This window comes from Dipodomys ordii, unplaced genomic scaffold (assembly GCF_000151885.1).
Source record: "Dipodomys ordii isolate 6190 unplaced genomic scaffold, Dord_2.0 Scaffold133, whole genome shotgun sequence".
Lineage (NCBI taxonomy): Eukaryota > Metazoa > Chordata > Mammalia > Rodentia > Heteromyidae > Dipodomys > Dipodomys ordii.
This window is the reverse complement of record NW_012267349.1, coordinates 1,737,736-1,752,182: the sequence shown is the minus strand read 5'-3', so window position 1 is coordinate 1,752,182 and position 14,447 is coordinate 1,737,736. Positions and strand designations below refer to the sequence as shown.

Sequence of the window (14,447 nt, the reverse complement as noted above, 5' to 3'; positions counted from 1 at the left end):
ATCACCCACCATTTATTCTGCTTCCAAAGGGAAGCAACTTCTAATGTTCCTCTAATATTTTTAAATGACATATTTTAAAATTAAATATTGACAGTAATGTCCGTGTTTCCTTTTCCTTCGCTGGGCCTTGGGCTCAATACGTCTTGGTTATGAAGTATGCATTTGTCAGTTTGTTCTCATGGAATTTGCAGACAGCATCTAAGTGTACAGTGGCAAAATGATTCTGATTGGTCGGGAGAGGGTGGGCGTGGACCAAGGGTGGCTTGAAATGGACTGTTTGTAAACCCATTCCCCAATTCCATTGGCAGAACCTGTAAAAACACAGGCCTTCCCAAAAGACACCTCTGACATTAACAACTCATAGAGGTCTTTTGACTTGAGTGATGTCAATTCTACACTTATTATTTAGGTCTTGGTACTTAAAAAATCATTTTGCCTTCAACACTTGTTTCTGGTTAGAAAATTAAAAGGCAAGGAGTTAAACACTGTGCACTTGGGTAGTAAAACAAATGTTCACTTTTTGCAGTGACCCTGGAAACAGACGGGAGATTCTTATAAATCACATAGGACAATAAATAACTTCCCCCATGGAGGGAAAGAGACAGCTTGAGAAAAGAGACTTTGGAAAAAGGCTTTCTCTGGACAGCAGTCTTGTGGTAAGTACTAAATATTCATTTAGTACCACTCTGTGTTTTGGCTTGAAATGCATTATTCTTTGACTGTTATTTCCTGAACCCTATATTTTTAAAACTTCTATTCCTGTTACCCTATTAGAAACACTGGCCTGAGGATTCTGTTTCTTTCTTTCTTTCTTTTTTTTTTTTTTACAAATTCAAAAGCCAGACTGTTATTGGAATGTTTGTATAGTGCTTAATATCTAAATGTCATAATCTGTCAACTTATATATAATTACATTAATTCCAGCTGAAATGGACTCTAACCTATATAAAAATACTACTGTGTCATTCATGCCAAATGGCAACACTATATGTGTTTGCTCCTCCACCCATATATCTTACCTATGGGGTTAAGATAAATAAGAAATCAATAAAGCTACAAGTATCAAAGAGCCATAAAATTACAACATCTTCTTAGTTGTCTATTGTTTCAGTTGTCCATGAATTTTCCTCCTAATAGTTTAATACCTGGGAATATCATCCTTAACTTGATTAGGATTACTTTTAGGTTTGGGAGACTGTTTAGGCTAAAGAAACAATCTAAGATACTGAATGTATAGGTGTGGCCACCTTTCCACAGGCTTTGTCTAACATGTATAGGTTACCTCTTCTCTTCCATAATGCCTAAGAATAGAGCAGGAAATCAATCAAATGTTCACCTACTGAAATAGAAACTTGGCTCTATCTTTTTATGTTTTATAAGGATGTACTGTATTCATTTGTGAACTTCCAATACAAAGCCTAGGGTCTGGTATGGAATAGACAGATATATATCCAATGAAATATTTATTAAACTATCAGTCTCACCTTTCACATTTTTCATCTGTATTTCTAGTTTTGTCATGTACACATTTCTTATTTACCCCCAAATAATTGATGATTCCCTTCATAAACTGTTCATTGGTGTAAATACTTGGAAATGGAGAAAAAACATGCATTAAGCTTTTTGTGTCAAATCAGTCTCCTGGGATTATATCAACCAGCAGACCAGCTCAGGACTTTGTAATCTATCTATCTATCTATCTATCTATCTATCTATCTATCTATCTATCTATCTATCTATCTAAACATATATAAATATGATACTGGAGATTGACTCTAGTGCCTGAAACAAACAGTACAAGTTCTCTCCCATTTGAAGCATGCTCTCACCCTTTCATTTTGTTTTTGAGACAGAATCTTCTACCCATGTTTGCCTGGGCTAACCTGGAACTTACAATCCTCCTGTCTTGGCCTCCTTTGTAGATAGGATTACAGATGTACGCCACAACCCCTGGCTAACTTTTGTAGTATTTTAACTTATCTTCTCTGTAGGTGTAACTGCACCTCCTTGGACTTACTATCTATAGAAAGTAGTACAAGTAAGGTATGGGAGGTTTATATGTTCATTCCCTTTTCAACTTATTGGAGAACTTGAGATAAAGGGATAATTTGTGAGCTTCTCATTTGCATAAATAAACTTCTTCATACATATTAACATGCCAGTATGGTCTGTCTTTGGCATAGGCAGGGGCAGAGACAGCCATATGGTATGACGCGAGCAGCTGAGTGAAAGATTCTTTTCACTCAGAAATACCATCTTTGTTAGTTGGTCCTCAAAACCACAGTTTTCTGCCTTTAGGTTTCAACTCATATGCAAATTGCATATAAAGACACACATACTAACCTATTGTTTTTCAATAATTTATAGTAGAACCCATTAATAAAATGGTTTGGATCATTCCCAAATATCAATCAGATCAACAGAATTTTGTTAAGGAGTATGCAGGACAGATTGTTGCTGGAAAGACAAGGATGAGTCGAGAAGGCAGAAGAGAGAGAAAAAGAGTACCATGAAAGTGCTGGGTACTTACAAACCCAAAGAAAGAGAAAACTGTCTCATTGAAACATTCACCCACATTTCATTTTTGCCAGAGAGAGCTTGAATATGGGCCTATTCAAATCCTGCCACATTACTAATGCCAGCTGAGAAATCTAAACCCAGCTTGTTTTCCTATTGACAAACAGGGCTCTGTTCTGCTCTTTACTCTGGATTGACTCTGTCTCTTGACTTTGGGATATAGAAAAATTCTGGGAAAATAAGAACTTGATTTTTGGCATGACTTGAGAAACCGAGTCTTGCCAAATCTTCTATCATGCTTAGGAGAGATTTCGCCCCAATGAGATTCCTTCCTTGTCTCTTGGAGGCAGAATGTCACCTTTGCCTGCCAGGTTGGGCACATCCTGAAAAAGCATGCCCTTTCCCATGACTATGTGTAGGAGATGCTTCCCTGCTGCTGAACATTATACTTCTTTAGCCAACTGACTACAATTTCAATATTATGCTCTGTCTTCTATATAAGATATATTACTGTATAATGACAATAATAATAATAATAATAATAATTACTGGCTACACCTTGAGAAAGTTCTCAGGAAGTAGAATGCATTGAAACCAAATTGAAGGAACTCTTTTGTGACTGTCAGGAAAATACTTAGCCTGATGTGAGATTAAAGAAGACTAGATTGGAAAGCACTTGAATACAAGACATTGTTATCCATTCTGACTCCATACTGAGACCAGATAGATAGTTAGGAAAGAAACAGATAGAGATTACTCTATATAAGACTGATTAAAAAGATGGGAAAAATAGCCAAAAAAACCCTGACATCATGATACATGTTCTCATTTTCAAATCATACTTTACATATTCTAACACTATTTTATTATTTTACTTCAGTTATTTTGCAGTACCAGAGATTATATATTCTAGGCAAGTTTCTACCACTTACGACCCACTCCCATCCCTCCTGTCTTTTTTTCTTTGAGATAGAGGTTCACTATCTTCCTAGGCTGATCTCAGACTCAGCTGGTATTTTATGCATGTTCCATCACACACACTCTTATTACTTGAATCATAGCCTAATAAAGTAGGAGTGGATTATCTGGTTCTTCACCCTTTAGACAGAATAGTAATGGGCCAGAAAGACTATATGACTTTCCTAAATGTCTTAGAAGGATTACATAACAGAATAGTATGTATGTATATATATATATATATATATATATATATACATATATATGTATACACACACACATTCACCAATCACATCAGTTCTTTATCTTTTTAAAACTATTATCTCAAGAAAAGAAGATGTGCTTTTGGGAAACCTAGGAGAACTAGAAACCTATTAAAGGCTTAAGTTATGAAATTCCATCACAATAATCATTATGACCCCTATTTTTGAGAATTAGGAGGCCCAGAGGTAATTTCCACTTTTAGATTTTGCAGGAGAAAATTCCTCATAATGTGTTCTAAGAATAAGGTTCTATTAACTTCATTACATTTTTTATTTTACATAATCAAATCATGAAGTGTTGAGTTAGGAATTATAGCTCCCTTGCAACAGCGTTTAAAATGTTAGGCTGAAGGAATAATAGAATAAAGAAACCTACAGGCTGAATATGGAAAAAAAACCACTCCAATTGAAGGAACTGAATTTGTAGTTCTTAGTCAAAATTTTGGCTTCAGCACTTGGCAAGGGGGACGTTTGAGTGGTATGTGTTGGGAAGAGGAGAAGACAGAATGTGCTCACGTGTGTAAATCTGAAATACATTCTTTGATGGGTAAATTTTACTTTAGAAATGACTCATTTTAAGGAAACAGTGATGGGGTGACAGGTAAGTGAAACTGAAATGAAAAACAGGTTCCAATGCGGGGGCTAACCTCCAGAGAAAAAAAGGCAAGTGGTGACACATTTGCCTCCCCCAGCAGGACTGTATCAAGTAGCTGTATATTCACGGCAAGTGCCATGGTCTCTCTGATGACAAGAAAAAAATCACATTGGAAATCGAGGCCTTTTCTTGACCGAAAGCTTCTCAGCCCACCCCAGGATGCTTTTTGATCAAAAAAGTCAGTGTTCACATGGTGCTTTTTCATTTGTAAGACTTCCTCCCAGGCTATATATACAGTTCTTTGACACTTGTGGCTGCGGTAGGTTTTAGCATATGAGAAGGCTGAGGAGTGAATTGTCTTTTGTACCAACCCATATTTCAACTGCAAACATTCTCCTTTAATTTAAGGAAGAAACACATATTTTTTTTCTTTTAGGAACAGATGAGAGTAACAGTTTCTCTGATGAATTCCCTCTTGTACACTTTTTGCTTCTTCCTTCATCAAAGGGACACAAAACACTGACTACAATAGATCCTCAGCTTTGACAGCTGAGTTTTGGTAGACTTGGAGGTACAGAAAAGGGCCTACAATAGTTCTTCAGTTCATCCTTCAGTCTCTTGACCTTTTGTATTCAAATTACAGTAATAAGACCCTTCTACTGCATGCATAATAAAGTCACTGGGTAGCACCTTTGAAAACCTGCTATAGGAGGGTGCTAGAGATTTTCTGTTCCACTTCCAGATACATGCATTGTTCATCCCTCTGTACCTGACTGTGTGCTTCGGCAGCTGCTTCCCATCGACCTTGGTCAAAGTATCACTTGCCCTAGCATCTGCCCGGGCATGGCCAATGAGAAGAGGAAATCACAGGTGGAGATATTTTCCTGATTCTTCCTTTCCTCTTCATAGATTATAATAACTGGATTACTTGGTCTCAGGTTGCTGCTTTGATTGTGTAATCCTGTCCGAGAGCTCCTGTTACAACCATGGCTCTCTGGGTTCTTACCCCTTCTCGTTCTCTGTGTTCCTCTCTTCTTAATATGAATGAATCTTGGATATTTGTAGTACATCTCTTGTTGACTTTCCATAGACCTTCCTACACCTTAGAGAATAGTTTCTCTACCAAAGTCTTCTCAATCAGAAGATCTGTGTATGCTATCTCTTCCTGAGTTCCCTGACAGATACGAAATACCTAATACTTAGGAAAAATAAAATCACATTGGGGAGATAAGCAGTATGGCATGGACTGAGCTGAGATTGCTCTAGGGGGATGCACAGACAAGCATATCATTGTAGTTAGATCATGCTTTAAAGCAATGGGATATAATATGCCCTGAAGACTAGAAGAGTAGAGAACAAATCCAACCAAGGACATTAGTGACTTTTTTTTTCCTTGAGGGAAATTTCTTTCTCATAGCTAATTTAAATCTCTTCTAGCTAATCGCCAATCACATCCTTCTTGGTTAGTGACTAGACATCAGTAATGAAGACATCCACAAATTGCACCCATAAAGGTCCACTAGTAATTGCTTCAGTTTTCTTATTTTTTTGGGTGAGATGAGCAGTGGCTACCACCCAAGGTCACTACTTCAACAGAAACAGTCATTGGCAGTGTCTGAACAAATGAGTATGGTCATGTTCTAGCAAACCTTTGCTTGAAAGGACACGCAGTGGCCTGGATTCTAAAGGCCATCTGCATTGTGTAAGAGAATGTGACAGTTGAAAATCCAGGTTCGGCTTTCCTAGGTGCTAACTTTCTAGGAAATGATTTGTGGAAACTTTCAGTGTGAACATTCATCTAAGGCTGGCAAAGGGACCAGGGATATGCTGTTAAGCAAAGGACCAGATATTCAACAAACAAGGCAATAGGAAAACATTTTCTAAGTATTTAGAGAACGTTGAAATAGAACATTTCCAAATTCATGGAGTCTTTTCAAAATGTGAAGTAGGATCTTGTTAGTGTTGACTAGTGCAACCAGCAGACTATAATTATAGTCACATGCCACTCAATGGTACACATAATTTCTGAGAAATCTGCTGTTGTGCAAAGATCATAGAGAGTACTTACACAAGGCTAGATAATGTAATCACTCCACATAGCCCCTCAATGCAGTTAAGAAATGTGGAAACATGAGATAGATGGGGCTATTGATTGCATGAGAAGGTATTCTTACAGTACAATTTTGCATATAACTGAGGGGAGAAAAATTCCAAATTAAATATAGAAAGTAAAATAAGCGCATACATAAACCAGTCACAGTCACTTCTTATGCTTATCAAGTGTTACGTACTATACCTCTATGTGACTGGAATATGGTAGGTTAATTTATATGAGTATCACCATGAACATGTAAGTCATCTTATGTAGTTTGGCATTGGAGTGGCTAGGATGTCACTTGATTATAGAGATATTTTTTTAGTCCCATTTAAATTTTATGGGATCACCATCATATATGAGGTCCATAACTGATCAGAATATTATTATATAGTATGTGTCTCTACTAAAAGTTCTATTTATTCATGTTTCTATTTATTAATGGATCTCTCTTAACTCTTACAGCTCTCCTTTCAGACTCTATAACTGGAAGGATGCTCTGGAATCCTGAACATTTGATTTCTCTAACCTATTCCTAAATACTCAGATCAAAGCTCCCTTGATCACTCCTGATGACAGAAGGATATAAACAGTATTGCTTATTTGCTGCCTCTTGTCACTGGAAGAAATGCCCCTTGTCCTTTGTTCTCTAATATTTCCTAAATGTTCATCAAGTGGGAGAGTGGGAGAATGGGTTAGAGAATAAGAATAAGAATTTTATTCCCTCAATTGCTTTAGCTCCCTGACAGAATGACTTTCTCAGAATAGTGTCCAGTCAGGATCTAGGTGTTGGAAGGTATGCTGAGGTCTGAAGGCCTGTCAGCAGTCAGTGCTGATAAAATGGAATGCAAAGCTACTTTAGCAGGTAGCAGTACATGTTCAACTGGCAAGTCATACATTACACACCCAGTGTTTTATACAGAAACGTTCAATACTTAGAACAGCCTTTTTTTTTTTTTGGTTGGTTGTGGGGCTTGAACTCTGCACTTGGGCGCTGTCCCTCAGCTCTTCAGCTCAAGGCTAGTGCTCTACCACTTGAGCTACAGCGCCACTTCCGGTTTTCTGGTGGTTTTATTGGAGATAGGAGTCTCACGGTCTCTCCTGCCCGGGCTGGCTTTGAACCGTGATCCTCAGATCTCAGCCTCCTGAGTAGCTAGGATTACAGGCGTGAGCCACCAGCGCCCGGCTAGAACAGCCTTTTAAGGCAAGAATTCTAGTTAGCCTTATTTTATAAATGGGAACTTTTTTGTAGACAACTTCATCAAGGCTGTAGGACTGGTGATGGAGTTGATCATTTCACTTTGGGCCTGGCTACTTTCTGTCTACTTTGAACAGGAATAAAAGTTCAGAAGAAGAAAACCCTTTTACGATGGCAACTGGGGAACCTCATTGTGCTTTCCAACTTTCAAGAGCTCCAGGTGCTCCAATAAGGCTAGAGGCCTCCATGGAATATTACCATTTCTGCCACAACTATGCCCACTAAAGGGAAACATGAGGCTTGGGTTTGTCACAAAATTATTTCTCAGAGTGCTGTTGGAAAGGTGGAAGTTATAATGAATAAGGAATGTGGGTGTTAAAACTTAGGGAGAGGGGAATAAGAAATGTGGGCTGGGAAGGTGGCTCCGTGGTAGAGCGCTTGCCTTGCATGCATGAGGCCCTGGATTCAATTCCTCAGCACCACATAAGCAGAAAATAAAAGCCAGAAGTGGCGCTGTGGCTCAAGTGGTAGAGTGCTAGCCTTGAGCTGAAGAGCTGAGGGACAGCACCCAGGCCCAGAGTTCAGGCCCACCACCGGACCCCCCCCAAAAGAAACAACTTAGGGCGAGGCTTGCCTTCTTTCTAATTTCGTGATTATATTTTTAATTAACAAGGACTTTGAACATTTTAAGTTTAGAATAATGCACTTTTTTCATTATTGACTAGATTTGCCCTGGAGGAAATTGGGGCTGAGTGACAACACATCCACTACATAGCTGTGCCTCTCAGGCAGTAGGGTTTATAAGCTAGCCGATGATCCTGTCAGATGGCTGCTTATTCTTCTGACTGGGCTGCTGAAGGATAGAGGTAGGAAGAAATCTGACAGGATTTCCCATGAGGGACTTCATTGAGGAAGTGCCACTTGTCTGCCCACCACTTGCAAGTGGTACTATTGCCTAAAATGGGGAGCCTTCTTCATTGTGGTTTGTACTTCCTCTGAATGATGTCACTATTGACACAGTAATCACTTCTTCTGAAGTGACCACGGAAATGTCCCTTTCTTCACTGGTCTGTATCACTGCACTTACCTGTTACATACAGAGTTTCTCAGTCCTTGACACTAGCAAAATTTGGGGCCCAGTCATTCTGGCCTCTACCCATTGTATGTATTCTCCTTTAGCTGTGACAACCAAGCCTGCCTCTGGTCATAGCTAACTGTCCCCTGGGAAACAACCAACCCTGACTGAGCTACCTGAAGGTCCTTCAGGACATATGCTATGTCAGTCATATTCACATTCCTCTCCCTAAAGCCCCACACACAGAAAAGGCTCCATGAAATGCATAAGGAAATGAGTGAGTAGCTATTCATGAACTAAGGACACATCAGCAAGGAATTATGGATCTGTAATATGGGAGAACTCTCCCATAGGATAGGCACTGAGAGCTACTGGGGAAGGTTGAGGAGGGGAGATAAGATTCCCAAGGATGATTCTACCATGGATCTACAACTTCTTGTTTTAGTAAGAGATGCTTAACCTGATATCCTAGGTTATCTGGAGTCCCAAGAGAGATTCTGAATGTTGATGTCTTATGTACCAAGGTACTTGATAAGGGAAGTTTATAAAATGACCACATGAATTTCAATTTGCTGAAATATTTTGTATTAGACTTTATGTTACATGTATTTATGCATTTTTCTGGGGAAGGAATCATAGGTATAATCAGAAAATATCTCGTATCTCAAAGAATGATTTGGGGGTTTGACCATCTGTGAGTGCTTTCAATCTGCCCACAGATCATTTCCCTCACCAGGGTAAGGGAATTGGACAAGAAAAAGCCCCATTTCCTTATCACCTGTGCTCAGCTGGGGCAGTGAGTGTTGTCTGACAATGTCAGATGTGGCTCCATTTGTTCCTGGGCTCTCTGGGATCAGTCCATCAAAATAGGACACACTTTTAAAAGCCTTTTGCAAATGCAACATTATCGACAGATGAGGAAAATATGATATACTAGTAATGTACTAGAAATAAGAAGTACTAGTGATTGGAGACACTTGCTTGGCATGTTCCATGTTTTCTTAGAGCTCCAAGAGCAGCTTGTCATTCTCCTGTTGTTTCACCATCTTTCAAGACCGTGAATCATCAGATCACACGAGTTTCCATGGCAACTGAGTTTCCCACATCATCCTCTGGCAGGCAGGTTTGTTTCCACAGCAGACTCTCTAGTGCTTTGTCCATAACAACAGGTAGAGCGTTCATCGATCTCCTTAGAAGCAGGTCCTCAAACACAATAGGCAGCTGGGTATTATTTCTATGTTCCCGCTTTCCTTTCTAAAGTTTCTCATTCATCAGCATGGGAATTGTACATCTACTGGGTTTGAAGCTCTGCTCACAACTGCCATATTTTCTGCTTTACAAAACTTAAATCTATTTAGATATACAGAAATAATAGTAATACTAGGATTTTACAGTAGCACAAACAATTAAACTGAATGGAATTAGAAAGAAAAAGTTGCCCTTCTGGCTATTGATCAGGTAGGGCTTACCTCTAAGGAAGTGGACTTTTGCAGTTCTCATTGGAATATTGGTCCAAATTTAATCTATGGTGTCCCTGACCTTCCCTATAGGAAAAGCATACTGAAAAAGCCACAGTGCCTTGAAAAAACGGGGTATGATTCCACATCGTGTGATTTATACTTGATGAATTGCCAAGACTCTGAGCAGGTGCTACAGTAATCCTGAATATTGTCCTAACTTACTTTTTGTACCCTCCAGGTGCTAAGTCTACTTTCCCATTAGCATTCTTGTACCCATACTTCATGGTAGATGGCACAGCCCACTGCACAGCTAATTCATTCTGATTCCCTTGTTTCTCCCTCAATTATCCATGTAAGCTATATATATATATATATATATATATATATATATATATATATATATAGCTTAAGTCATATATATATTACTTATTTAAGCCATGTAGCTTATATTACTTTACCACCCTGTATGGTAGTTCATTATCAGTTAATATTTATTAATACCAACAGGGTTCATGGACATGAATTAGATAGCACTTTTCATTACTTTCTGTTGCATTGACTTTGCTCAGCTCAGCCAGGATTTATGACCTTTCTGCTAGTTTCTTTTTTTTCTCCTCAGCCCTCATCTCCATCCCAGTTTCAATTAATATTTCAGGAGCAAAATCCAGGAGCCATTGTATTAGAATGCTTCACTTAGCACCAGATGCACTGATGTGGTTCAGTCCCTTTTGTTTACTAATTTTGCAAGTCTCTGCTAAAACAAAAATCTCATCTGTCTGGGATGCTCTCTACAAGCCCAAACAGTGGTTTCTCCTGGTTTCTTTTACATTCCAGGCAACTCCAGATGTTTCCTCTTCATAAACTTCAGTCCTTTAACTAGATTTAATGGATCATAATTGTCCATTTCTGAAGATGCCTCTGAGGCTTGCTTCCTTCTGTCTTTCGGCACCTTTCCAGTTTTGACTTTTAAACAGTTGTCTTCAGCTTGATAGATTTCCTAATGCAATTAATTCATTGACTGCTTCATGCACATGATTGTGTTGGGGGAAATAAAATCATTTGGTCTGATGAATTCTGGGTTCCATCTGTTAGAGCCAGCAGATAAATAAACGAAGCTTTTGTTAGAAGCCTTCCTTCTTTGGAGTTAGAGAGACCTGAAGGTCTGGCAGTAAACCAACAGTGCCGAGAGCAATGTCTTTGCAGGCACCAACCAGGTAGCCTGGGACAAAGCTAGTGCTACTCTTCTTTCCTCCTTATGTAGAATCTGAGCTGGCCTTGTGTCACGGGAGACACATGGGAGACACGTGGATAGTAAGGAGTTATTCGGAGATGGTCCAGAACAAATCTGGCAGATCCCCTGAGGTAGAATATTTGATCTAATTCCTACTTGGTGAGGCATAGCAAAGAGATGTGAAGGAATGAGAGAGCAAGCCAGGTCTTTCCTGAATTGGATTTCTCATCATTTTAAGATGACCAGAATAATTATCCATAGTTTTGTCTATAAAGACTATATATCAACAATACTATTTCCTTATTGCCTGAATCAGTTGTGGTCCTGGAAGAAAACAGATGGAATTCTCAAGCCAGAAACAGCAGAGAATAACAGATAACCTCTATTAACAGGTTAATAAAGGGTTTCTTCTTTTTTTTTCTTTCATTTAACAATGCAGTTTAAATAAAGGGTTTCTTTACAAAGAAGTGGTGGTAGGATATAGGGAACCCAACAAGATAATAGCCCAGAACACCAAGGCTAGAAAGTAGGAAGCCATGACCACTAAGCCCAAGAATAACAGTGTGACTGTAGGGGACAGCTACCTGGTAGGCACTGCCACAGTAGGTGGAGGGATAAGACCCACAGTGTCCCCAGTAGCAGGAAACTAATATGAATACAAGCTATTCCCATTCACTTCCCAAGATAGAATCCCTACATGGCCTCCAATGGCTGACAGCAACTTGAGTAGGGTGGGGGACTTTGAAGTTTGGGTTTGCAAGGGCCAACAGCATGTATCCACCACATTTATCTTATCATACATCTGTGCTAAGAAAATACTAACTTTATTATGATTGTGAGTATTATACTTTATTATTTTGTGCTGGTCCTAGGGCTTAAACTCAGAGCCTGTGTGCTGTCTTTGGGCATTTTTGCTCAAGGCTAGTGCTCTACTACTTGAGTCTCTACTTTCAGCTTTTTAGTGAGGTTAATTGGAGATAAGAGTCTCATGGCTTTTCCTGACTGGACTGGCTTTGAACTGTGATCTTCAAATCTCAGTCTCTTGAGTAGGATTACAGGGGTGAGCATCTGGTGCCTGGCTAATTTGTGGTTATTTTGTTGTTGTTGTTGGTCGTGGGGTCTGAACTCTGGGCGCTGTCCCTCAGCTCTTCAGCACAAGGCTAGTGCTCTACCACTTGAGCCACAGCATCATTTCCATTTCCTGCTTATGTGGTACTGAGAAATCTAACCCAGGGCCTCATGCTAGGCAAGCACTCTACCACTGAGCCACCTTCCCAGCCCCTAATTTGTTTTTAATATATTATTTGAAGTTAATTTCTATGCATTGTTTTTAGCCTATACACTTGGATTTATAAATGTGACTTGACCACCATGATACATATCTTCACAACACAACTCCCATGTAACCCAGAGACATGGTCTTCTCTTTTCTTTGACAGTCCTGATAAAAATGTCTGGTGAAGAGTCATATGTGTGTCATGTGATGTTGACATACAAGGAGGATGATCTAACAAAGATGGACTCTTGAGTAGAATGCTAAATCCTTACATCAAATTTGGGATGAATCCTTTAGTAGATGTGGCCTTCATCTAGCTTCTTAAACTCCCAGAATCTGAGTCCCAACTATGAGAGCTTGGGAAGTGAACACAAAGGATTCTTTTGACACAAACACACAAGCCAGCTGATGTAACCACTCAAGGTGGCAGTTCTCTTTATTTGCATATGGAAGGAAGCATTAAGAAAAGACATTTTTAAACTATTTGGTTTACATACATACATACATGCATACATACATGCATACATACATACATACATTGTTTTTACCAGCAGAATAGCACATCCATGGTGCCAGAAATGTTCACACAGGTATTTACTACAGGTCCAATTCAGACCAAGCCTTGGATTTCTTTCTTCTTAGTCTAATTCCTCAGAAGTTCCCTATTAATGAGCTTCTTATATAGAGTATTATAGTTTTTTCTGGAACTTTTGGCCTTCTGCTTTTACCCCTGAAATCTGGCCAATGTCTATTTATAACAGGTAATTTTATTCCAAAGTTTTCCAGAAGTGCCTGAGTAAATGTACAATGACTCCCTGTGCACAAAGTCCTGCTGGGTCTTTCTATCCCTACCCTACAGAAGCACGATAGAGGTCTGGGCTGGGGAGCCCGTCTTTGTCTCATGCCTTCCATTGCTTTGAGCTTTGCCAACTTGAGCAGTGGGAGATGGGTATTGGGGAAGGAACTTACTCCCTCCCTTTTCATTGAAGGGGGAGGAAGAGTTTGAGGGGTTGAAGTGGGAAAAAAATCCACTACATAAAGAGAAGTAAAGAGGAAATAGAGTCCCAGTGGCCTCTTGCCAGGCCCCAGGAATGCATCAACCCTGGGAATTGGCACCTTGCCAGCCTCCTCAGAGGTTGCTGACTTGGGAAAACTGGCTCCCTGGTCACTGCCAAGAATGTAGACAAGGGTGTTTTGGACAGTTCTGCTTTTGAAAGTTTGGCTTTGTTTTACTATCAACCAAAGGTAACATTTATTGGGCACCTATGTATGCATGCCAAAAGATAAAATGCATGATTGGAAGTCAGGGTAACTTAAACCAGGCAGAAGTACCAGGGTCCTTGTGCAATGTTGACAGCCTGCACCTAATTAGGGCCTAAGTCTGTTTGGGCACATTATTACCCTCAATGTGAGAGCCAAGCAGCATTCGAGAATTAAGTGCTAAACTGAGCTCTAAATTAAAACAATTTACCTACTTGCCATGTGATGGAAAAAATAAGGCACGGGACATGTATGTTCCTTTTTTTGTCATTTGTGGGGCTTGAACTCAGAGCCTGGGTATTGGCCTCAATTAAGCCTGTCTTCTCAATGCTAACACCCTACAATGTTGAGCCATAGCTCCCCTTCTGATTTTCTGGTGATTAAATGGCGATAAGAGTCTCACAGACTTTCCTGCTCGTTCTTGTTTTGAATCACTGTCCTCAGATCTCAGCCTTCTGTGTAGCTGGGATTTACAGATGTGAACCACCAGCATCTGGCCGAACAGGTATGTTCTAATTGG

The 14,447-nt window shown here is 39.5% G+C and overlaps 1 protein-coding gene across 3 annotated transcripts in view; it reads left to right on the top strand.

The window, feature by feature from the left end:
• Positions 1 to 587: 587 nt before the first annotated feature.
• Nckap5 (NCK-associated protein 5) overlaps positions 588 to 14,447 on the top strand; it is an 824,710-nt gene continuing 810,850 nt past the window's right edge. For all 3 annotated transcript variants that reach the window (XM_013030807.1, XM_013030809.1, XM_013030808.1), the window contains exon 1: positions 588 to 656. In XM_013030807.1, coding sequence (XP_012886261.1) covers positions 588 to 656 — 69 coding nt within the window. The remainder of the gene's footprint in view (positions 657 to 14,447) is intronic.